Below are 26,474 nucleotides of genomic sequence, written 5' to 3' on the forward strand. Positions count from 1 at the left end.
GCATCTCATACTGAAATCCCTGGGCACTTTTCAGAGTTAAAAAGTTGGTCTGTTACAAAGACTTGGGTTTTTGACAAGGATTCAGTATGAGGAAAGGAAAGCCCCTGGACTTCCCTTAGAGACCAGAAAGAGAACTTGAATGGAATAATAGTAAAAGCTAAATAAATGATAGCTATGCACAGGGCGTTAATGCCAAGCACACTACATATCTCCCATCACAATACTGTATGTATATCGTACGAAGTTTGACAAAACTGAGGCTCAGGGAGGTTAAACTGCTTAACGATTGTGACATCAGCTTAGTTTGACTTGGTTTGCTAGCTTTGGCTAGCTCCTCTTTAACACTTTTATTTACTTGTTTGTTTTGTGTGTATGTGTTGGGATGTGCATGCGGGAGTCAGAGGACAGTTTGGGGAATCAGTTCTGGCCTTCCATTCTGTGAGTCCTGGGGATGGAATTAAGGAACTCAGGTTGTCAGGCTTGGAAGCAAGTGTCTGCCTACCGAGTCATCTCACTAGCCCCTACCCTCTGCTTTTACACTATTTAGTTCAGGCAGGCCTCAAACTACTAACCTTCTGGTCTCAGCCTCTCCAGTGCTGAGATTAAAGTACTGTGTCATTATTCCTGGCTTGGATGACTCCCCACTCCTTGCCCTATCTCAGTTTTGTGTGTTAAACAGGACTCTGAACATGTTAGGCAAGCAAACCAACCCCTCAGCTAAATTCCTAGTCATTAGATAGTAATTCATTGGGATGGGCCTTTTCTAAATAACCCCCACTCTATTCTTATGCTCATTCCAGACATCTTTTGCTTGGTAATCAACCTCACAGCTCTGTACAAGGGTTGCAAAGGCTGGTGTTCTTCACAATACAACCCAGACCCTCTTGTGTCCTCATGACCCAGGTGACAACAATGGCGTCAGGTTTATACACCAACACCAAAACTCTTTTTTCTGAACCACATTTCTGTTAGGTTCCTGCCCTTTTCTTTTCTTTTTTTTTCCAGCAGGATACAGTAGCAAAACCATTTTGAATCAGTAACATACTTCATAGATCATGCAGTAAAATTAACTAAGTTATTACTTTTCTTGAAGTCTCTTTTTCATTAGCTCAGCCTCACTGAGTTTTGTGTGTGCCTCTTGCAGCTCCTTAAACAGAGATGTCACTCGAATGTTCAATGCTTCCACTTCACTTCCAACCTGCCACATAAAAAATGCAGACATTCACATAAGATAACCATCAGAGAGCAAATGAACCCCGTGTGAGAAAACAGTACGCACCACTAGCATCCAGCTAACACTGATACCCCAAGTACATTTAATTTGGGCAAGACCTCCCCAAGTGCTTTGTGGGAAAAGTAGTCTTCTGGGTAGGTTTCTATTTCCTTATAGAGCATTGACTATCAGTCTGAGCATAGATAATTGATTTACTATTAATCCCCCAGGCTACTCATGCTTCAGGTCACATGAGGTATCAAAGTGCAATTTTCTTATCCATCTGGGGAAAAACTCTGGACTCTATGCCTTACCAACTTCTGCTTCTAGTCCATGTAATTATTTGTTAGACAGCTCTTTTCCTGGAAGCCTGCCAGTTGCAAATTTGTACATGAGTTTCAATGACAGTTTAGCAATGTCAATACTTTCCCATTAACTATCGGTTCATTTATGTTCATGGTGTGTTGTTCTGCAGAAAAGTTCTCTCTTCATCTAAGTTCACTGTGTTTCCTTCTCCACCTGCCCCTGCCCCTCCCCCATTTTACTTTTGTAGCCATGCTGGCCTGGAACTTGCTGTGTAGTATAAGCTGTCCTCAAACTCAAAATCCACCTGCCTCAGCCTGCCAGGCACTGGAATTATAGGGGTGAGCACTGTCATGCCAGTCTTTGAAATGTTCTCCATTGTCTTAAAGTAGGGACTCAGAGCCAGACAAGGTGGTACACATCTCTAATTCTAGCACACCAAAGGCAGGGGCATCAAGAGTTTCTCTCCTGGGCTACATAGTATGTCAGAGCTTAGTGTATGCTGAGTAATAAGATGCTGTCATCCCTCCTGCCTCCTGGGGGAAGGAAAGGAAGGAAAGAAGGAAGGAAGGAAGGAAGGAAGGAAGGAAGGAAGGAAGGAAGGAAGGAAGAAGCAGGTAGTGGTGTGTGTATATATGCTGATGAATAAATTGGACAAAAGGATCATTTTATACTTCTCTCTCTTATGGACTACTGTGAGTACCATAACTTCCTAGCTTTGGGAACTTTTCCTAAGCTTAAGACTCTTCAGGTTCAAAGGAATACCTCTAAGTCACTACACAACAATGAATATATATTTAGGAACAGTCTTTTTTATGTCAACTTCTTGTTCCCATCAGTGCTGAGACAGAAACAACATCTTCCAATTCTCAAAGTTTCAGAGCCATGTCCACAAAGGATCTTATCACAACATAGTCAAAATGTGTTTTTCATGTGGTGGGCTTATTGGATAGAGGATTTAGGGGGTGACATCAGTCAAGAAGAGATATGAGTGTTTTGTGTAGTGCAGACATGTGCAATCTTACTGTGATTGACATGTACTTTAAACCCAGAATTAGGAAATGAAAGAGAAATAGAAAATATCCAGTACCAAACAAAAAGTTTACATTTCTAGCACAACATAAGCCTTGAACCCACAACTACATCACCAATGAGAGGATGGCAGTCTCTTAGAAGTGTACAACACCCACACTTTCTGTGTCTTTGTCATCTTCATCCTTTTCTGTGATCTCCTCTGTCTGGGTCTCAATCTCGGAATGGTCATTTGCTTTCTTTTCGAACTCTGCAATTCTGAAAAACAACAACACAGGAATGTAGAAAGGTTCTACTCTCTGCAGGAGGATGAGCAATTGTAGATGCATGCCAACACGAGCTATCAGAGCCTGGGTAAAGAGGTGTTTTCAAAGTTTTTATATCTGCCTCACTAGCAGTGCTCTTGCTCTCATCCTAATGCTGGCTTTAACTGCTGTGACTTAACATGAATTACATAGAACACAGGCGTCCCGGTCCAGTTAAGCAATAGAGACTGTGAATCACTGGCAGGTCTGTAATCTCCGCTACCGGGGAATCTGAGGTGTGAAAGTCACAAGCTCAAAGGCTACCTGGGTGACCTAACAATTGCTGTTCAAGGCCAGCCTTGGAAACTTCAGAGGACCCTGTATCAAAATAAAAAGTACAAACAGAGCTGGGGATGTGGATCAGTGGTAAAGTCCTTGTCAAGCATGTCTATGTCCCTGGCTTCAATCTCCAGTACTTAAGTATATATATATATATATATATATATATATATATATATATATATATATATATAGTAGGTTCCATATGTGCACACAATTTTACAAATCCTACAAATGTGACTTTCTAATACTCACATGCCTACAGGAACAGAGGGACAACAGCAGTACCAATAAACAGTAAGTACAGAATGAGTAGGGCATGGTTAGGGTTCTAAGAAAGTTAGACCCTATAAGGAGAACCAAGAAGTTACCTGTCTTATACTGCTGAAACTCTTTATGGCTTGGGAACTGGGGATATCATAGGGTGGGGGATAAACAAAGGCAACTGGAAAGTGGCACAATAAGGGGGTTCAGGACGCAGAGATGGTAATCACAGTCGAGGGACCTGAAGGAAGGGGATTTACATTAGACAAATGAAGCCCTTGCCCTCTCCTTTTCATATCAGGATGTCTAGAAAGACATTCTCTAAGCAGGAGGCAGGAGGCATCCTCTCTGTAGAACTGGTCTAGGAACAGGAAAAATATTTAAAGTTTCAGACACAGCCTCACCAAGGAAAATCTCCAAGCTGAGTCTTCCCAAAGCTTCTAGTAGCTTCCAACTCTCCTCTCTGCTAACTCTGACCAGCCAAGATCACTAGACATTTGAGGAAAACCTTGAAATAAAACATTTTATACTGAAGATAGAACAGAGCAGTATAAAGGAGAGATTATCATTAATATCCCTAGAGACCCAAGGCATTATATGTAGCCATTAAACATTAAAAACCATCCTAAAAAGATGAACATTGGTCAGATCTTAGAGTGAGCGAGAGAGTACAGATGGCGTAGGGGAACACAGGTTAAGACAATCACATGACTAGTCAGTTCTATATAACGATAAGATGATAGCAGGCTCTAGAAGTGAAAAAGGACCAAGTTAGGACAAAATCCCACATAATTAATTGAGATTGCTTTGTAAGGACAGAAGATCAGGAGTTTGGAGAATGAAAGGGTTCAATCAAACCAGAACAAATGAATGAAAACAGCCTCTAACCAAAACATGCATCAAATTTCAGACTACTTGGGACAAATGAAAAATCCTGCAGGGGCAAGGAAAAACAGTACCAAAAAAGTTCCATGCAAATGTTTAAATGGCTAACTCTGCACTGAGATATAAAAAGACTATGAAGGAAAAGTGGTCTTGCACCGTGCATGGCTCAAATGTGAGTACACATATATGCTGTGTGCTTATGTCTAAATGTTCAGTAACATGGACACTCAATAGTCATGTGAATAAGGCTCAGAATTATTGGTTTCAGCTAGGAACAGGTGGTAGGGAAAGTTCCAGAAATGTACTGTGTCGATGAAGGTTGTGTAAGACACTTAAATCTTCTTCATCCAAACTTAGAGGTCAGTATGTCATAATTAAAATCTTCAAAGAAAATAACAATCTAAACCTTATCCATGAAGGCAGCTACCAAAAGAACCAAACAGATGGGTTGAAAGTGACTGAGAAACAGGAGAAGTATGGGTGGGAAGGGGCTGGTCAAAGCACTGCTTCTTTATGGGAAGGGCTATAGAGGCATTTTTGGTTTATTATTTTTGTGTTACAAACTGTCAACCCCAATTGGTATGCAGTATTATCTCTCTGGCTAGACTGAACACACGGATGAGCACCAGATGGTACAGGCAGGAGGGTGGGCTTATCAACACTGTAGTACCATTCACATTTCATGCAGGTTTTGACCTACGTTTGAATCAAAAGGAATCTTAATTATCTGGGGCAAATATTCACTTTGAGTCATTTTTTCCTTGCTATTTCTTGATTTTTTTAAAAATTCCTACACACCTTCTTTCTTCCTACTGGCTTATTTAGAAAATAGACATTAAGTCAGTTGTGGCGTGCACACTTTTAAGCTCAGCATCGGAAGTTGAGGCAGGTGGGTCTCTGAGATCAGCATGGTCTATCACAGCATGTTCCAGGCCAGCCAGGGCTGCATATCTCAAAAAACAAAAATTCAAAATGACAAACAAAAGACAAAAACAAAAAGCCCTAAAATTGCATGAAACATGAAAGCTATACACACCTCAAAGAAGAAAGGCAAACCTACTATTGTCCCTTTCCCCCATACATCACCTTAAATTTCATTTTCATTAAAATTAAATGTAGAACACTCTTATTCTTGTTTCCAGTGATTGGGGAGAAAGGCTGAAAGCTGGCCCACTTATTTCAGAAAAACACAGGGCCGGTCTTGCAACGTGTTTGTGCCAAAACCGATTTCAGTGTGTGCAAATCAGGGTGTGTGACCATGTGTCCATGATGTGTCTTGGCTTAAGTCCTGCCTTGACTGAGAAGCATCCACTACCCTGGTACCATGCAGAGGAAATGAATCTCTGCAAGTGCTTATTGGCTTGCCCTGTTAAATACCGAGAGTCACCTGGGCCACAAGTTCAATGTCATCGAAAAAAGGAACCTTTCTAAGGTAGTCAGGGTTGGGCATGCACCTCTAAAGAGATATACACCTTCTGGTTTCTAGGGAGAAAGCTGTGTTTTTGTTTGCTTTGTTTGAAAGCAGGAAGAAGATTAGGAATCTATGATTAGTAAGCTGCCAAGCTTACACATCTTCTATTTTATTATTCACTAGCATTAAGGAGCAGAGTTCCATGACATTGTGGATGAAGCTCAAAAACACTATGGTGAGTGGAAGAAGTCACTAACAGAAGACCAATCCTGTATAAATGTCCAGGATGCAGAGATCTCCAAAGACAGAGTCAGTTCCTGGAGAAGTGGGTAGTGAATACTGAGGGATACTGATTCTTTATACGGAGAGAAATGTTCTAAGACTATATAGTGGTAATGGGCATACAGTCATGTGACTAAAGACCTTGGAATGTATACTTTAAAGGGCGACCTGCATGGTTCCTTGTGTGTGTCTTACTAAAGTCATTAATTTTTCACATTAATAGTTCATACCTTTCTTTGGCTTCTTTGAGTGCCACTTCGAGTCTCTCCATCTTTTGGTTTCCTTCCCTTAGGCAAGGCAGGAGTTGGCTCACAGCTAATTCCTCAGACTCCACACAAGTCCTGGTATCTTCTGTAGATTTCGTCCTAATAAGACATCACCACCACATTCAGTATGGAAATTAAAAAGGTCTTAAACTCAACAAAAATGTCAAGAATAAGAACAGAGAAGCCCAATACAGCTGAAACCAACGTCTTCCAATGAATTCTAAACTGCCCCAAGCGCAGCTGATCTTGTGGACACTAGTCTTTCTGTGCACGCTGGGAAGGCTGTGGGGACTAACATAATGCTTCAAGAAAGCTAGCCTCATAATGTGAGCACTCACTCCAAAGAGTTATTGCATCCACAGTGGCTGGAGGTGCTGTGATCTCCAGAGATCTGGTTTCTAACTATTGCCTACTACAACTCTGTAGACTATCATCTTTGTGAGTCGAGGGAAGAAAAACTTTTCTGGTTTTGGTTTCACACAAAGCAGAGGCAATGTAGACACTACTGGCAAAAGTTTTTCTAAGTTTCAGAATCTGATCAAGAGACACATTCACAATAAACAAGCAACTATGACCATCACTCAGTAATGGAATGAATGTTCAGAGTGATGGCGAAGATGGTAGGGATGGCTGCTAGTCTCTCATCTGCTAGGCTCACGTATCTAACAGCCAGGATTAAAGACTCCAACGTGGTGCTCCAAGCCTAGAAACCATACCAGATCCCTTCAGACTCATAAAAGATAAGGCTACTGGCCTGAAAGAGGAAGATGTCTTTGCATATGGAAATAAATGAAGAGGAAGTGGATAAAACATTACAAATACAGTTTTCTTTCTTCCCTATACTTCCAGGAAAGTCTGGATATTAAAAACAGCAATTTAAAAGTTGAATTTTACATTAAAAAAAGGAATAACACTCACCTATACTAATTACTCTAATGAAAAACTGTTGTATTATTTACATTCTCCATGACATGAGAACATAGGGGCAGACCTAAAAAATATTGTTAGCTTTTTCTGTCTCATTCTCTATGTATATTTATCAAGCAACAGAAAAAATGGTTTTAAAAGTCCATGAGACAGGAGATGCAGAGAAATTCTGAGCAAACTGACAGGCAAATGGACTAATGTTGCATGCACACACACAGGATAAGGGAACGACTAGCTTTGGGTAATAATGGCTTCAAGAACCAGGAAGTTCAGTGTCCAGTTCTTCTACCACCTCTGCTTAAAGGCCTTTCCATTACTTGTCTGTTTCCTAGAGTCTGCTTGGGAAAGGCAGAGTTGAGATTCTACAGGTAAGTTCCCGGACATTTTTGAGGTTGATGAGATGATGAGATGGGTAAAGATGTTGCCATGGAGTCTGATGGCCTGAGTTTGATCCTCAGAACCCACATAATGGAGAGAACAGATTTCCATAAGCTGTCCCGTGGCCTCCACATGTGTGCTGTGGCATGTTCCCTCCCCATCATATGCATACACACTAACAATAAATTAAGGGTAAAGGTCTGGGGTACTTTTATGAAATATCTCAGTGCTGACAGCTATCACAGCCTTTGCCTCTGTAGCCAGTGTTGGTTAATGTGGCTTATTATAATCAGGAGGAACAGAGAAGAGAAAAAGGGTCCATCCCATTTACGGAAGCCGGGCAGCCTGTTCACTCCAAGCAGCTCTGACAAATGAATGAGAAAACACGGGGCTGCTGCTGATGAAAAAGTCCCTTTTTGACTGGGGATGAATTTGTTTACATTTCTAACACAGGGTCAGCACTTGTTAGCCTTAAAAAGTCACCAGACATGGTTTTCATTCCCTTCCAGTTTGGGTTGCAACATTAAATACCGTTGAAAATGAAGGCTAGCTCGTGGGAAGCTGAGGCAGGGTGGTTGCAGATTCAAATCAATCCTGATCACAGAGGAAGACCCTGCCTCAGAAAACAAGATAAGTTACTTCAGTCCATCTGAACCTAACTTCCAATGACAGGTTCAAAGTGACAAGATTGCCCCTTCTGTGCGCCTGACAACTCCAGAGTTCCCACACCTACATGTTGATGGCGTCTGTCCTCACAGGTATAGAACTGCTCTTCATTTCCTTCATTGCCCCTTCAGCGTCTCCTTCCTGTAAAGCAGAGACGAAAGCGACTGAATACAATAGATGTGCAAGGCAGACCCCTTTTCAAAAGAAAAAGAAAAGATTCCACACAAGGAAACAGAAAACACTCTCCTCTGGGCCTGCACACCCTGTCAGGATTATAAATACCCAAGCTAAGGCATGAAGGTCAGTCTCCTGCCATATAACACATTCAGCCCAACTCCATAAACATGTGGATGAGGCTTACAATGCAGTGGTCTTGCCAGCCCAGCTGACATTATACATTTGCTGCACCACTGCCTGTTAGGGAACCAAAGTCTAAAGACTCAAGACTGGCAGGATCTGTGAGCTGGTTATATTTCAATAAGCTAAATTTGTGAGTAAATCTTCACAAATGCACAAAGGTGGTTTGGGATGCTTTGGCTACACACTTCCTAAGCCATGGACAGAGTTTTCTAGTGCACAGAAGCAAAGTGAAGCACATTTATACTCACAATAACCGTCACTCATCTGGGAGGCAGCAGATGATGCTAATCCTGGGAGAGGCCTCATTTGGAAACTTGTGATAAAATGTCTGGGTTTCCTGACTTTTATCAGCCATTTACAGGGCTACAGTTCTAACTTTGTGTCTCAGTTATCTTCAGCCACTTGTGAACAAGTATGCTTTTCAAATCCTCATTCTGGGCACTCCAAATGCGCCTAAAATTTCTTAGAGGGTCATTTTCCAACTGGACTGATTTGTTGGGCAGTTGGTAAGTAAGGAGTTCCACACTAATTATTCCAGATCTATCTAGTACCTTGGGTGTCTTACAAGCTGTTCTACACTCCCCAACCTTATCTACAAAGTACACTTCTCTCCTTAATCGTTTTTCCTACATCAGATATGAACTCTGACAAAATGGAAATGATACTTCTATTACAAGGGATTTTGTCTTGGTATAGTTCTTACCCTCAATTCAGGTATCTCTTAGCAGCACTGAAGGAGAGGTCCCTCGAAAGCTTATCCATCTGCATTTTTTCCTGTTTTGGGACTTAGTGCACCCAGGTCTCATCAAAAAGGACACCCCACAAGAGCTCAGGGATCGGTACATACTGCCTCAGTTGGCCAATTCACATGGGTTGCACCAAATTTAGGTTTGATGGCTCTGGCTGCAAACTCTGTTCTTAGAAGCCAAGTCATAGCTTGTAGCAAGGAGGTAAAGACCAGACCTCCTCAGTCTACACCCAGAGTAACTCTGTTCTTCCTGCCCCACCCCAATATTTATTACTGATTATATGCATGTATGTATTTGTGTATAAGTAAGTGTAGGTGAGTACAGGTACCATCTGAGGCCAGAGGAGGTGTCAGTGCTCTGGAGCTGGAGTTAAAGGTAAGTTGTGAGCTACCCAGTGTGGATGCTGGGAATGGAACTCAGGCTCTCACATGCATCCAGGACAACCTTTGTCTGGCACTATACATTTAAAATGAACACGTTTGCAAATGAGGCCTCTCCCGGTATCATTTGCTGCCTCCCAGATAAGTGATAGCTATTGTGAGTGTAAATGTGCTTCGCTTTGCTTCTGTGAGCTGGAAAACCCTGTCCATGGCTTAGGAAGTGTGTAGCCAAGGCAACCCAAACCACCTTTGTGCATTTGTGAAGATTTACTCCATTAGTTTACTGAAATATAACCAGCTCACAAATCCTGTCAGTCTGAGTCTTTAGGTTTTAGTTCGCTTACAGGCAGTGGTGCAGCAAATGTATAATGACAGCTGGCTTGGCAAAATTTAATAACCAATTTATCTCTGTTCCACTGTTACTCTTCATGTGGCTTAGCTGTGTTGACAGCAAATTGTGGGTAATTGTTTCATATGTCCCCAGGAGGCTTGCTTGCTTCACATACCCAATTTGCAAGCAAGCACTCTTAACCAATTAAGCTACACACCAGTACGTTTTATCATTAAAATTGTACTTGTACACAGGTCAGGTGACAACTCTGGGCCAGTACTCTCCTTCTGCCTTTCTGTGTGTTCCAGAGACCAAACTCAAGCTGTTGGCCGTAGGTGGCCAACACCTTTTGCTGATGAGCCATCTTTTCAGCCCCTCTTATTTTTAACGAGCATGGTCACACACTAGACTTTGCAAAGAGTCTATTGAACACTATTAAAAGGAGTTTAAGGGTTGGTAAGATGACTCAGTAGGTTAAGACACTTGCCACCAACACTGATGACCTGAGTTCAATTCCTTGGACCCATATCGTAGGAGAGAACCAATTCTGGAAGGTTGTCTTCTGACCTCCACACAGTGTCATGGCACTTGTATAAAAAATAATTTAAACTGCTTAAAAAATGATTCAACACCGGGCGTTGGTGGCGCACGCCTTTAATCCCAGCACTTGGGAGGCAGAGGCAGGTGGATCTCTGTGAGTTCGAGACCAGCCTGGTCTACAAGAGCTAGTTCCAGGACAGCCTCCAAAACCACAGAGAAACCCTGTCTCGAAAAACCAAAAAAAAAAAAAAAAATTCAAACATTTGATCACAATTTTGCTCATCTAAGTGGACTATTCAACAGAATTCTGAGACTTGGCTTGGGGAAAAAAGATAAAGTTCATGCTTGTGATTTTCATTTGGGACATTTTGTTTGTTTTCAGGTCAGTCAGGAAACTGTCCAACTTGGGAGGACAGATTGGGGTGGGTACTTCATCTTTTGTCCAAATAGCAAATAGCTGAGTGTTTTTTTTTTTTTAATTTCAGCTAGTAATGGATCCCAATATAAACAGACCCTTCCTAGGCATCATCTTACACTTAAAAATGGGAGCAAATTTATCTCTGCTATACTGGAGTTTCCTCATTATTTGGATAGGCTGTGTGGACAACACACTGAGGTACATTTTTCACATGTCTAGAGGGGAGCTCGACATTTGCTTCATATAGAAATGACCACAATTCTTACAGCCATCCTGATCTCAACAAAGGAGTCCTCTGAGGAGCCACTGGAGTTGAGCTTGAGCTGCAGTTCTGAGACGATGCCCAGCAGGTCAGTCTTTTCAGCCTGAAGACGAGTCACCTGGATCTTCAGCTGCTCCACCTCCTGCTCCAAGTCAGCCCTGGGAAGCCTGGGGCCACATATGGAGCCCTGGGAAGACCAAGAATGAGGCAAATACACAAATCAAACCAAAGGGTCTGGTCTGCCAGCAAACTTGATAGCCAAACATCAGACAACGCTCATACACTCTCTCTCTCTCTCTCTCTCTCTCTCTCTCTCTCTCTCTCTCTCTCTCTCTCTCTCTCTCTCTCTCTCTCTCTCCCTCTCCCTCTCCCTCTCCCTCTCCCCTTCCAGGATATCATGTAGCCCAGGTTGGCCTTGAACTCAGAACTGAGGATAGCCTTGAACTTTGGAACCTCCTGCCTCTATCTTCCAAGTGCTGGTATTATAGACATGCACCATGATGTCCCATTTTTTTTGTGTGTGTTGGGGGTGTACATGTGTGTGGGTATGCTCATGGTATACATGTGTGTTTATAGAGAAAAACAACCTTAGGTATTATCCCTCAGGTGCCAACCATCTTGTCCACATTTTCTCTTTTATTTTGGAGAAGGTTCTCTTATTGACCTAGGTCTTGACTGGCTAGCAAGTGAGCCCCAGGAATTTTCTTGTTGCTGCATCCCCGGTACCGGGATTATATACACATATCACCATGCCTGGCGTTTTCATGTGTGTTGTGGAGATTACACTTGGGTCTTTGGCTCTTCCTTAACTGAGCTCCATCTCCAGGCCTATGCACCTTTCTAACATCTTCATCTGCTGCGCTGTAAGTAGAAGATTCTCTCTCTTATTTAACAACTTATTTTGACACACCATATAAAATTAGAATTTGGAGGCTAGGGGTAGCTTGCCTCAAACGTGTGAGACCCTAGGTTCAATCCACAGAGTCACACATACAAAAAAAAGAAATTTATAATAATAAGAAAGGCTTCCACAGAATGCTAGAATCATGGATTAGATTCATGAAAATAACCAATCAAACTCTGACACTGGTAGACTCAGGTACTGTAGGTCAAAATCTCAGAAAACAAGGACCAAGAGTTGTCAAAACTCAGCCGGGCGTTGGTGGCGCACACCTTTAATCCCGGCACTTGGAAGGCAGAGGCAGGCGGATCTCTGTGAGTTCGAGGCCAGCCTGGTCTACAAGAGCTAGTTCCAGGACAGCCTCCAAAGCCACAGAGAAACCCTGTCTCGAAAAACAAAACAAAACAAAAGACAAAAAAAAGTTGTCAAAACTCAACCTTCTACCTTTTCCCCTCCCCACAAGCATCTATTTATCTCCACCCCACCCCCCATGTGCAGTCAGAAGCCAGAGCACCAAGAATGTGACGTGTGTGTCTCAGTAATGACAAAATAAGGAAAGGCTATACCCCAGCTCTAGTATTAATTTACTGTTTTTGTATATGTGTATGGTGTGTGCATGTGTATACATGCGTGCAGATGCACTTGCCCATGTAGGTGAGTGTGGAGGCCAGAGGCTGTGTCTGGATATCCTTCTCAATTACTTCTCCACCTTATTTTTAATTTTATTTTAACCTTATTATCTTGAAACACTGTCTCACTAAACCTGGCCCTCACAATTGCAGCTACACTGACTAGCCAGGGAGCTGCCCCAACCCACCCCTCTCCAGTGCCACACCTACTTTTGTTTTGTTTTTATTTATTTAAGACAGAGCCTTGTTAAGTAGCCCAGGATGTACTGGAACTCACTATGTAGGCCAGGCTGGACTCCAACTTGTGGCAATCTTCCTGATTCTGTCTCTTGAGTGCTGGGATCACCCGTATGTACCAGTTCACTATACATGGTCCTAGAGTGGATTTTTGGATAGTAAACTTAAAAAAACAAACAGAAAATCCAGTGCTCCATCCTTGGAAGGGTTAAGTATGAGGTTTGGTAGGTGCCACCCAGTTGTCACCTGGGGCCTTGAAGGACCAGTTGAGATCAGTGTGCTCTGGTTTGTCAGGAGTGAATGCATTTCACAGGCCTTTTGGGTTAGCCAAAATGTGACCATTTCCTCTTTAACCATGGCAGCCCCACAGTCAGTGTCCCATATGACAACATGGCACTCCTAAGTCATTTTTCAAAAGCAAACTGTGAAGGAAATCACCTCTACTTTAAAGGATAACAAGGCCAAAAAGTAAGCATTCCAAGGTATATTTGTAAAGTCTAATTTTATATCAAGGATATAAACTAAGAACCAACAAATGGATGGCTGTAGGCAGAGGTCCACCTACCATTTTTTTTAAAGATTTATTTATTATGTATACCATGTTCTGCCTGCATGTCAGAAGAGGGCACCAGATCTCATCACAGATGTCGAGGGCCACCATGTGGGTACTGAGAATTGAACTCAGGACCTCTGGAAGAGCAGTCTACCTACCATTTTAATGAATAGTAAACTTAAAAACTTTTGCTTTTTAAGTTTACTATGAAACACTGATTTATAATCTGGATGTTTTTGGTTTAGTTATTTTGAGACAGAGAGTCTCATACTACTCCACCTGGCCTGGAACTCACCCGTAGTCCAGGCTGGCTTTGGGGTCTTGAGCCGCCTGCCTCAGTCCCTACAGAGATGGGATTACATGGTAAGCCACCATGCCTAGCTCATAATTATCTTTTAACTATATTGTATGAGATCTTATAAATTACTTTTTTTTTCAAGACTGGGTTTCTCTGTGTAGCTTTGGAGCCTATCCTGGCACTCTCTCTGTAGACCAGGTTGGCCTCAAATCACAGAGAGTCACCTGCCTCTGCCTTCTTAGTGCTGGGATTAAAGGTGTGCACCAGATCTTATAAGTGTATGCTTTGTTTGTGATATATACATACACACATATATATGCATATACATATATATCATATATGTTTGTATGTATGTATGTTCATGTGGGTATGTGCATGAAAGTATGAAGGTGAACATGCATATAGGTGTGTATTATGGAGGCCAGGGATAGACACTGGGGTGTTCCTAGATCACTCTCCATTTCTTTTTTGAGACAGAGTCTCTCACTGAACCTGCAGCTCATTGATCTGGCTGGCTGGCCAATGAGTTCAGGGATGTGACTGTCTTGGCCCTGGTACTGATTCCAGTTCTATATTTTACATGGGTGTTGGAGATCAGGTCCTCATGTTTGCATGGCAGGCACTTCACAGACCGAGCCATCTCCACAGCTCTGCCCTTACAAATACCCCTCCCCAAAAGAGATATTATACAACCCAGTCAGTGTTTCCAGCCAAACCACATGGCTTCCAAGACCATGTAAAACACCTGTGCAGCTTGAGCCACAAAAGTTTTGATCAAATGGTTAAGACCAGTAAGATTCTACTGCTGTTGTGAAACGGTTTCCTCCGACAGAGACATTTCTTCACGCAGGAATTTAAACAGGAAGGTGAATAACTCAAAATAGCTTCAGGAAGACCCTGAAACTTTCCAGATATTACTAGATCTCTCCCTGCCAGAGGAGGCCGGGCAGTGGTGGCACATGCTTCTAATCCCAGCACTCGGGCAGCAGAGGCAGGCAGGTATCTGTGAGTTCAAAGCCAGCCTGGGCTACAGAGTTCCAAGACAGCCAAGGCTACACAGAGAAACCCTGCCTTGAAGGAACAAAACCAAACCAAAACAGCCGAGAGTCCTTCTTTGATGGAAGGAAGCTGAGCTATAAAAACAATGAGAGGAGAGAAATATAAAGACAAGATTCTGAGACCAGATCAGCTACCTGGAAGAAGCAGAAACCAGCCCAGCTGCCTAGAAGAGGTTAGACCAGAGTCACCTGGAAAGGACACTCTCTAACTGGTTGATTGCCTGCAGGCTGTGCAGTGTGCTTTCGTTTCTTAGCTTTTGTGAGCAGTCACCCATGCTAGGGTGGGCCTTGATGATGACGCTGCCTTTATTTCTGCTCCTGTAAGTAGTCACTCACCCATACTCCTATAAGTAACCCTAATAAAACTCATTGGTTCACCAAGTTGGACTTTGGTGGTATCCATACTTTTGTCTGTCATGGGATTCCTATGTGGAGTAAGTAGATGTGTATATTGCATCTTCCCAGGCAAAGTTTGGTCACACAAGAAAATAAAACCACGGTGGATCACATACTCACTTCAAATGGCCTTTCTGGCTTCTCTCTTAGTTTTCCAAGTTCTACCTTCAGTCTCTCATTTTCATAACTCAAGGTCATCATGAGCTTCTTAGCTTCTTTGCTCTGTGTCTCAAACAACTGGCGTTCTTCCTTCTGCTTCTCGGCCCAGGCCGCAAGCTCCTCATAGCGCCCCTTCATGGCTTGATTGTTTAGCTTCATGGCTTCTATTTGGGGTTTAGAGAGAGGGAGTCACCCGCCAGGGAATGGATGTGAGTTCATGAACCAGCTCTCCCCTCTGGCTATTTCAATACTTAGGGGCTCTGGGTCTAATCACACCCCAGTGGCCTGGGATGGGTGCATCAGCAGGGAAAAGACTACAGCGATGTGAGCAGAGTTTGCTCTCAAACTAACACTGTTATTACTAGTCCGTAATGGTCACAAGAAAGGCCAGGCATGGCGGCTCATAACTGTACTCCCAGCACTGGGAGGCAAAAGGGAAGATGATGGAGAGTTCAAGGTCAGTCTCAGCTACACAGTGAGCAGCAGGCTATCCTGGGCTACACAAGACACTGTCTCAAAACAACAAAATCCCCCAAATAAAATTGACTTGGGATATAAGTTCCTGTTAATTACCAGAAGTCTGGAAGACTGGGGGAGGACCTATCATTCTTTGATTACAATGTTCAATTAGCCATGGCTTGAGGTATCAGAGTATAAACCAAGTTTCACTATGTATGTAGCCCAGGGTGGCCTAAAACTTGGTATCTAGCACCTGACAGCACTCAACTTGGAATCCCAGGGCCTCTTCTGTTCTGGAGCTAAGATACAGCCCTGCACCATCATGCCTAGCTCAGAGTGCTTTCTCCTGACAAACACTGACACCAAATTGTAATCAGAGGTGCCTCTGCTTTGTCTTTTAAATGGGCTAAAATGTCATTAGACTATTTTCAGAGATGGAATACTTTGGTTTTGTATAGTGGTGAGGATCCATCCTAGAGCTTTGCACATGTTGGGCAAGCTCTCTATTACTGATCTACACTCTCAGCCCCTAAACAGAGTACTTTTCAGTCTGACATGTAAATGTATGTAAATAAAAGCCTTGCAGTACAGCTCAAAGTCTTGTTGTGCTGTTTCTCCCCCTAGGGAAATGGGCTGAGACAGGACCTCACTTAACAACCCTTCTGCAGAAGGGACTCTGTTTCCTGAATGGCAAATCCAGAAGACAGTCCTGCTCACCTTTCAGCTGGTGGTTCTCAACCAGGAGTTCCTTCATTTGCTGCAACAGCTCCTCAGGAGTGGATGTGTCCAGGCTGGGGTGAACCCTACTAGGGGTTCCATTTCCTGGGTTCTCACAGGGGCTGTCACCCTTCTCAGTCAGGCAGCTCAGAGGTTGATGGGACATGATAACAGGTCCTATGGAAAAGCCACAAGCTAAAGATATAGCTGTCCTCAGTCTGCCACAGGCCTTGGAAAGGCCCACAAATCTATTAGTGATGAGTAGCAGTATGCACACATCCAGTCGCATGGCCCACCTTCACGGGGCCATGCATAGAAAGGGGGTGGAAATGGAAATGAGATTCCAAGTATAGGAAGTGATAATTAGAATAATATCTGTAGCCTTGATGTAGGATCACTACATAACCCCTGACATCTTTTAAGTTCAAATCTCCTTTTTTTAAGTGAATTGTATAGTTTAGGAGTTAGGGTTCAATAAATCTGTTAAAATCTTCATTTATATATTTATTGAAAGCTATTAAGATCTCTATATTTTATATTTATTGAAAGCTAATTAAACTCTGCATATTTTATATTTATTGAAAGCTATTAAAATTTCCATATTTTATCTTTGATAAAAAGGAATGGAAGTTAATGTTTATTTTTGGCAATTCTTAGACTTAGTACGTGCTGAAACACTCTACCAGACATGTCCCTAGTCTTTTTTGTTTTTTGTTTTTTTGTGACAGAGCTTCTCTGTGTAACAGTCCTGGTTGTCCTGGAACTCACTCTGTAGATCAGGGCTGGCCTTGAACTCACAGAGATCATACTGCCTCTGCCTCTCCAAGTGCTGAGATTAAAGATGTGGGCCACCAGCGCCTGGTGACATCCCTAATCATGATCTTTCAGGTGAGAAGCAGGTGTAACAGCTCACTTAAGGTTAGAAGTGGTACATGGCAAATTTGAGATGAAGATACCATCTTACAATACAAAGAAGGCGCAAGAAAGTTTTTTTACTTGAGGCTTTGATATGATATTTATCCGTGCATATGCACAAAACACTAAAGCAGCTTGATACCTACTGCATATCCTGAAAACACTTCTATGCCTGAGGCTTTATTTCATAGACATGTCAATGAGAACACATAAATAAGAAGAAATGACAGTTTCACTTCTTTATTACCTACCGCTCATGCAAACAGACATCTTTCCAATGACTGGCTACACACACATTCCAGGCCAAAAAAAATTCATCTTCATGTTTCATGAACTGACGTGAATAGGATCATAAAACAATACAAAGTAAAGGTAACACACACACACACACACACACACACACACACACACACACACACACACACACACACACTGCCTTATTCTACAAAGGGCAAATGATTGAAGTCCAGAGAGATGAATGAAAAAAAAATCTTGGGCCTGGAGAGATGGCTCAGTATTTAAAAGTACTCCGCCCTCTTTGGCTCCCAGCACCCATGTCAGATGGCTCAAAATTGCCTGTAACTCCAGCTCTAGGGGATCTGATGTCCTCTTCTGGCCTGTTGTCCTCTTCGGGCCTCCATAAGCACACACATACACATGCTATATGCTCACACAGACACACACACACACACACACACACACACACACGCACACACACATACATTTTTTAAAAACTAAAAACTTTACCTCTGAGAATTAATTATAAGAAAAATTTAAATCCATCTATGCAGCAAATGGCATCAAATGATAATGCTTGCCCTACGATTATGATAAAGCAGTCACCAGTGGCACAGAAAGCCCCGGGATGAAGAAGGCACATATGGGCACATGCTGGTGAGCACTGGCTCCCCTCTACCCCTGTAGGAATTGAATCTAGAGGCTCAGGCATGTCAGGCAAGTGCTCTACCACTGAGCTACAGCCTCAGTACCCAATCTTGTTTCTAACTGGGGGTGAAGGCATTGCTCTTAGACTGCCAGCTCCTCATGATTAAGGTGCCTGCGTGGTTCCATGAGTTGTATTCCATTATACATGACATTGGTAGCTCTTGTGACAGGCAGGAGAACCACCTTCTCTGACACGTAACATTTTTGCAACTGAGAATGATGGTGCACATCTTCTATTCACTGCTTTAGGATGCTGAGGCAGGAGGATCACATATTTCAAACCATTGTGGGATATACGGTGAAAACCTGTCCCTGTAAAACCAATGAAAGGGTCTGAGGAGATAGTCTGGAGACCAAATGCCACTGTGCAAGCTCGAGGTTTGGATCTCCATGTCAGAAAGATACGGCGGACCCTTGTAATGCCAGCATTTTGGGAGGCAGAGATGGGATCCTGGGAGCAAGCTGGACAGCTAGACTAGTTAGAATTTGTGAGTTCCAGATTCAGTGAAGAGATCCTGCCTCAATAAATAAACTAGAGAACAATCAAGGAAGATGACTGCTGCCAACTTCAGACATGGTGAACATGCATATACATACACATAGAAAAGAAAAAAAATCAATTTTTAATTTATGCACATATTGATGTTGGCGATAACATTTCATTAAAAATGGAGTTTTTGGAGCATCAGTAAATTTTCTTGAGGCATTTAATCAGCAAAAGCCATAGAAACATTTGACAGACTTGTGTGTTGGGAAGTGACTGCCAGGAACAGATCCCCAGGGTATCATGGGTGCTAGCAAGCACTCTGTGAGCTGTACCTATTCCAACACTTTTTTTTTTTTTTTTTTGGTTTTACGAGACAGGGTTACTCTGTATTGTTTTGGAGGCTGTCGGTCCAGCCCGGCCTCGAACTCACAGAGATCCGCCTGCCTCTGCCTCCCGAGTGCTGGGATAAAGGCGTGTGCCACCACCGCCCGGCTTCCAACACACTATTTTGATTTTGTTTTATCTTTGCCTTTTGAGACAGTCTTATTTTATAGCCCAAGTTGGCCTGGGACTCATTATGTAGAGCAGATTGCCCTTGAATTCATGGTGATCCTCCTGCCTCTACATGCTGAGTGCTGAGATTACAAAGATGAGCGACTATGCTCATCTCAATAGATTTTTTAAAAGTAATAAACAGACATCTAGAAGATGTGTTTAGTTCCATCTGTAACGTGAAAAATAAATGACCCAGAGACAGATATTGGGATTTAACCTGAAGATCAGGGAAGCAAAACTTGGCTGTTTTTGCTACCAGAGAGCTCTTACCTATAAAAGGGCTGAGGTGTTCCTATTCTTAACATGGCTGGAGAATGACTCCTCAATATTGACTGCCTGATCCTTATATACTTCTCTAATTCTGGGATTAAAGGCATGTGATCCCAGGTGCTGGGATAAAAGGCATGAACTGTTTCTCTTTAGAACTGGATCAATCTTGTGTAGATGTGGGTGGCCTTGCACTCACAGAGATCTATCTCTTAATCCTGAGTCCTAGGATTAAAGGTGTGTACCAGCACCTCCTAGCTTCAGGCTGCTGGGATTAAAGGTGTGTGCCTGGCTTCTATAACTTGTAACTGACTTTGCTTTCTGAATCCTCAGGCAAGCTTTTGTTTTGTTTTGTTTTGTTTTTCGAATCAGGGTTTCTCTATAATGTTTCGGAGGCTGTCCTGGAACTCCCTCTGTGAGATCTGTCTGCCACTGCCTCCTGAGTGCTGAGATTAAAGGCGTGAGCCACCAACACCCAACTTCAGACAAGTTTAATAAATCATAAATAATATATCACTACACCACTACCATTATACTGACCATTCTCACAAATACTCACCTAGTCACATTGTTGCCAAACGTTGTTAGGAAAATTAATTCCATAATTCAAATGTCATGGTGAATAAGAAGTTAGCATATACTGCAAATGTGAGCATTCAAATACTACCACCACTTTACTAAAAGCAGTTTGAAGGAAGAGGGGAAGACTCAAAGGTCACGTCAGGACTTCTGGGTACTTTAAAGGTACTCAAAATATTAACGGATTACCACTATACAATGGGCACTCGAAACATCTACTGGGAGAATGTAGTGAGAGAACACTTAAATCTCAAAATCAAACATTTTTATCCTCTCTCTCTCTCTCTCTCTCTCTCTCTCACACACACACACACACACACACACACACACACACACAGAGAGAGAGAGAGAGAGAGAGAGAGAGAGAGAGAGAGAGAGAGAGAGAGAGAGAGCACTAGCTCCAGTAAGCACAAGCACCATTCCACCATTCCGTCTATGTGGAGGTCAGATGGCATCTCGTTTCTGTCTTCCCACCATCTGGGTCCCAAGGATGGAAATCAGACCATTAAGCTTGGCAGCATGAACCTTTACTTGTTAAACCAACTCACTGGTGCCTGAATGTCTAGGTCTTTAACTTCCTCTTGAACTACATTCAACTAAGCAAACACGGAGATACATATCTTTTTACGTATCTTCAGAGATGACAAAACTGGAGAGAAGTATTTATTGGCAGGTTCCCTCTAACAGCAGGATTCCTCATAGAAATCCAACTGATCTGGGTTGATCAGTGCCATTTCTAGGCAAAGATTTTAGTAAGAAGGGGAAGGTGGTACATACTTGTAACCCAGCACTTGGGAAGCTGAGGCAGAAGGAATGCCTTGTGTTTGAGGATAACCTGGGATATAGAGTGAGTTCCAGACCAGCGAAGTCTACAGTATGAGACAAAAGAAAAAGAAAAAGAATTAGCATGAGGCAAACCAAAAAAATTTTAGGTTTGCATGATGGTGCAAGAAGCCTATAATCCTATCACCAGGGAAGCTGAGGCAAGAGGGTTGCCAGAAGTTCTACGCCAGCCTGGGCTACATAGCAAGCCCAGCTGCAAAATAAAGAAGAAGATATTTAACAATGGGAGGATACAATAAGAAGCACAATGGGGCTGTAAAGGTGGCTCAGAGGTTAAGAGCACTGACTGCTCTTCCAGAGGTCCTGAGTTCAATTCCCAGCAACCACATGGTGGCTCACAACCATCTACAATTCAATCTGGTGCCCTCTTCTGGCAGAACACTGTATATGTAATAAATAAATCTTAAAAAAATAAAGAAGCACAGGATTTGTCAAGACTTCACTAAGAAAGACTGGGAATTACCAAGGCAGAAAGTCAGAGGCAAATTCCCAGCTCTGTTCCCTAGATGTGCTCCCCAAGTCTCTAACCATGTACACTTGTACTTTTTATTCTGAGGTTAAATAATTATAGTAATGACCTGACCCGAGACACGGGCATAAAGTTCATTCCTGACTTGGCCTTAGAGATAATCTACTGACTTCTTATTCAATACAAGAATGTCTGTGTGGTTTCAATGGTTTGTGGCTGCACACAACTGGCTCATGCCCCCCAGCAGGCACTGTCTCTTCCATTACAGGATGGCTCTGACAGCCAGAAGACCATGTGCCCATTGTTATCTGCCTTATGCCAACTTACTGCCCATTGGACACTGGATACAAAACAAGCTCAGTCCTTCTCCCTGGTGTAGATGAGTCTTCAGATTTTTGGCTGAAGTATTAACAGGTTCAGTACCTCCATGGGTAAATGATGACTTTTTTATGTGTAGGTGTGTGTTCATATGTGGGTATGTGCATTGGATCCAGAGGCATTGGATTCCCTGGAGCTGGGCTGCCTGCAGTGGGTCCTGAACAGGACTCAGGTCCTCTGGGAGAGCAGAAAGTATTACTGCTGATCCTGGTCAATTATGTTTCAACAATGAAAACCTGTTTCCTGAAGAGCACCAATAGCTAGTTATGGTAAAGTGCAGTTTCCATTCACAAAAGGGGCTAAAGGGGGCTAGCAAGATGGCTCAGGAGGTCAAGGCACTTGTTGACCAGTATGACCCCAGGAGCCACATGTCAGAAGGAAAAAATGCCTCTTACAAGCTGTCCTGAGTCTTCCTCACACATGCCACGGCATGTGTGCACTCACACCCACAGTGACAGAATAAACATATAAAATAAAGGGTCATTGGTTAGATTTCATGATTAAACCCAATATCTCTGTGGAAAAGGAAGGTGGGACACACACACACACACACACACACACACCTATGTTATTTCTAGAGTAAAAGAAGCCTTGATACTGTTTCCAAGGAAGCTATTAGTAAGGTTATTTCATGACTTATAATAATACACAGAAAACAGAAACAGATTTAACTCACTTTCGAAGGCAGGAACATGGCAATAAGACTTTTTTCCAACCAACCCCCTTCTCCTTAATCTAAAGGGGTCATCAAGTCCAGTCACTTCTACCTCCAAAATGCTCCCAAAGCTCTCACATCTCCATCCATAAAGACTTAAGCTTGGGCTTTAGTTGCCTGACAATGGCAATGTTTAACTTTCACCTATTTTGTCTACTGTTGTGTCCCCAGTACTGTGGTGCGCACAAGAAAAAATTACCAGGTTTTGCTGAATGAGTTTAATAGCACTTTTCTCTTTTCATTTCAATCCTGCTGCAATTGAAGTTGAGAGTCATTTATTTTTATTTATTTTCAAGCTTACTTATCCATAGACATCAATGTCACCTCCTGTCATCAAACCACAAACACCACACTAAGGGGCTCATGGCTTCGTGCATTCTTGGCTTGTGTCCTTGCCTCTGCAGTGTCCTCCCTGTGAAATGCCTGGCTCCCATTTGCTCTGGCACATGTTCATGGGGCAGTTTCAAAGTCCAGCGCAAATATGACATTTTGTGGAGAAGCAGTTCTTAGCACCTAATAACCATTTGTATTTCCAGCTCCTTAGCTCTCTCAGCAATTATTGCCAGCCTTACACCATCTACTTTCTCTCCATCTTTTTCTTAATAGAGAATGGCACACAGCAGCCTCTGAGTAAGTGTTCATTGAAACAAGATGAAAACACAGCCTAATGCGAGCTATTTAAGTCCAGCACCTGTAAAAAGCTTTCTGATGTGTAAGCACAGAGCCCATGTGTTAGTATTGTTATGAATTTCCTGCAGGTCTAGGGTGTTCACATCCAGATTCCTGAAGTCAACTTCTTAAACTTATTTTTAAAATCAGAACCGTTTTTCTCTACCACTGCAAAAGATCTGGATATTATTACATAACACAAATTCTAGTAACTCGTTATCATAACATGCCAAAGCAGAATCAAGGAAAGCCTTAACAAATTTAACTTAAAAAAAAAAAGATATGGGGAGGGGTGTTGGTGCATGCCTTTGATCTCAGCACTTGTGAGGCAAAAGCAAAACAGATTTCTGTGAGTTCATGGTCAGCTTGGTTTACACAAAGTGAGTTTCAGGCCAGTCAGGTAGAGCTAGTGAGACCCTGTCTCAAAACCAAACCAAAACAAGACTTTATGGGTCAGAAAGATGGTTCAACGGGTAAAGGCACATCCTGCCAATCCTGACAACCTGAATGGGCTCCATGGATCTCTCACAGACTGTGCCCCCTGGTGTCCACATAAACACCATGGCAAGCAGATGCATACATCCATGAACACACATGCACACACAAGCATGCACATACAGAGAATAAATATAATACAATTTAAGGAGTTTAATTTCTTTCCTTTTGAATTTTGATATTCCAGAAAATCCAGAAAGCTCATTAACATGCTAAGTCTCTATAATAAAAAAGTCAGGAAAGTAGATTTGTGGGATCAGTAGGGATATTTCATGGCCAGAACAATTATGTGCTACTTAAATGAGGGAGTTCAGGAGAAAGATAATAACCAATTCCTTTCAAGTTCATTTCAGTCTCACAAAATAGAGTCTCCTCTCTCTCTCTCTCTCTCTCTCTCTCTCTCTCTCTCTCTCTCTCTCTCTCTCTTTCCTTCTTCCCTCTCTCTCACAAACACGCATAGATACACACACATAATATGCAATTTACAGGCCAGCTGTAAGAACTGTAGTTACTTTCATGGTGTTGCACACACTGCATAAAGTACTGCTCAAACCAGCTCAGTGTAAACAGATCAAACATGCACACAGTCCACAATGAAATTTCATTTGCCCGATCAAATCCAAGGCAGTCTCTGGCAGTGGCCTCTGCTCTGTCCAGCTCTACCCCATTATCAGTCCTGAGGCTATGGGGCTCCTCAGGCTGCTTTGGGTAAAAGGGCAGCTTTGGAGATAGTTGTGAAAGCTCCAGTGGCCCAATACTACCTTAGGTTATTTTCTTGAGGCTCTCCCTAAGGTTTTTCTTTTCAATCTTAAACATCTCTGGCTTACATTCCTACCTATAGGAGTCTGATAGTGAAGGCCAGGTCAGGGGCTGAGTTTTATTTTCCTCTGAGGCTTGTTTCCTGCCTCCAATTTACACATTGCCTGTGGTAAAAACCATCACTGTAAAGTTCCCAGTTTCATTAAATTCATTCTCATTCTCATATATTCTTCTGTGTCTCTGTCTCTCCTTCCTCCCTCCCCACACAATACAAATATACACGGGTGTATATACATGCATGGATATAGCACCCTTTCCCAGATAGACACAACAGTTTACATATCCATCTGCAAGCCTGTCACTTTGGCAAGGGGTCTCTATTTTTTTCTGTTCCTGGGCCACATCATTCGGAGTGCCTTCATTCCTTGCGACAGTACCTTGAACCACTTTCTCCTTATAATGAACCGACTGCTTGCTTAATCACCATCAACCTGGGACATCACCTTCAAACCACCTTAGTGACCTGAACTGGAAGTAACCTGCGGCCAGCCAAGCCTGTGTTTTACCATGCTGGGGAAAGAGGGGAGTTCTTTGGGGCGGCTGCCACCCCCATACCCCCACTCACATCTCAGCTGCCCTTTCACACCAGGTCAGGATTCGCCTGGGCCTTGGAAGCCTTCCCAGGGAAGCCTCCTACCAGAGGGCCGCCCCAGCTTCGTCACCCTCCCCGCAGGAGGCTCCGGGAGACGGCAACAGCGAGAATCGCTGCCAGGATGGAGTGGAGCCCGCCGGGGAGAGTCGCCGCGCTCGGCCAGCGCCCGCCACCCCCAGCCCGGCTCACCGTCCGCTTACATCCGCTCCTCTCGGGTCACTGCTTCGTTGGCATCTTGTCCCAGTACCAGAGCTCTGAATGCCGACGCCCGCCAGGGACCGGCCAGGGGGCGGCGACGGGCAGCTGGACGGTGACGCGCGGCCTCGAGACCCGCCGGGCGCCGCTCAGCTGACCACAGAGCCCGCTCCCGCCCTAGCCGGGGAATTTCCCAGACCACGCCCACCAGGGCACGCCCCTGAAAAACCACTCCCAAAGCCCCGCCCTCCTCGGCATCTCTTCCTGAGCCCGGCGATCTACTTCTGCGATCTGGTGCTAGTGAATTGGGAGAAAAACGAAGTGTCAGACACCTAGCGTTAACTACAGCAAAGTACTAATATGACCGAATGGGCAGAGTCGGGCTTTCCTGTGCCTATAGAGAAAAATCAGAATCACACGGGCTCTCTGAGCCCTTCAGAAGGGTCGCAGGCATCTTCAGAGCAAGGCCTTCATCTTTCTGTCAGTTTCTCTGCCCACTCCTACCTTACAATTAGGCAGCACACTGATTCCCTATCTTCTTTAGGAGGTTTTAATTAAAAACCAAAACAGAAAACAAAGAAGGAAAGGAAGGAAGGAAAGGAAGGAAGGAAGGAAGGAAGGAAGGAAGGAAGGAAGGGAGGAAGGAAGGAAAGATTGTAAGCTTGTAAAATGCTCTTGTTCCTGTTCGCCCGAATCTGTTGACACATGGCTGCATCAGATGACCCAAGCGGGTGAGATTGATGACATTCAGGAAGCAGTCTTAACTGTTATGGTGCTATACCATACTGAAGAATGAAAAGCTAGAAAACAATAGGGAACTGCCCTGGTTTGCATTCCTGGTCCCCGAGAAGGCATCAGTAAGGTGGCATCGCAAGACACAGATGGCATTTGAT

The 26,474-nt window shown here is 43.2% G+C and overlaps 1 protein-coding gene across 5 annotated transcripts in view; it reads right to left on the minus strand.

Annotated features, from left to right (window-relative positions):
- Optn (optineurin) overlaps nucleotides 1-25,744 on the minus strand; it is a 41,672-nt gene extending 15,928 nt beyond the window's left edge. Inside the window, exons 1-8 of one of the 5 annotated variants that reach the window (XM_040755514.1) lie at nucleotides 25,587-25,744; nucleotides 16,659-16,835; nucleotides 15,444-15,646; nucleotides 11,256-11,438; nucleotides 8,279-8,352; nucleotides 6,205-6,339; nucleotides 2,707-2,806; nucleotides 1,083-1,198 (exon numbers count right to left, since the gene is read on the minus strand). In XM_040755514.1, coding sequence (XP_040611448.1) covers nucleotides 1,083-1,198; nucleotides 2,707-2,806; nucleotides 6,205-6,339; nucleotides 8,279-8,352; nucleotides 11,256-11,438; nucleotides 15,444-15,646; nucleotides 16,659-16,824 — 977 coding nt within the window. In that variant the 5' untranslated portion in view covers nucleotides 16,825-16,835; nucleotides 25,587-25,744. Of the gene's footprint in view, nucleotides 1-1,082; nucleotides 1,199-2,706; nucleotides 2,807-6,204; nucleotides 6,340-8,278; nucleotides 8,353-11,255; nucleotides 11,439-15,443; nucleotides 15,647-16,658; nucleotides 16,836-25,359; nucleotides 25,508-25,575 lie in introns of those variants that run through there. The other 4 variants (XM_040755513.1, XM_040755515.1, XM_040755517.1 and 1 more) reach the window with 4 other exon arrangements.
- Nucleotides 25,745-26,474: the final 730 nt, after the last annotated feature.

Source organism: Mesocricetus auratus, unplaced genomic scaffold, assembly GCF_017639785.1.
Source record: "Mesocricetus auratus isolate SY011 unplaced genomic scaffold, BCM_Maur_2.0 Super-Scaffold_100013, whole genome shotgun sequence".
NCBI classification, from domain to species: Eukaryota; Metazoa; Chordata; class Mammalia; order Rodentia; family Cricetidae; genus Mesocricetus; species Mesocricetus auratus.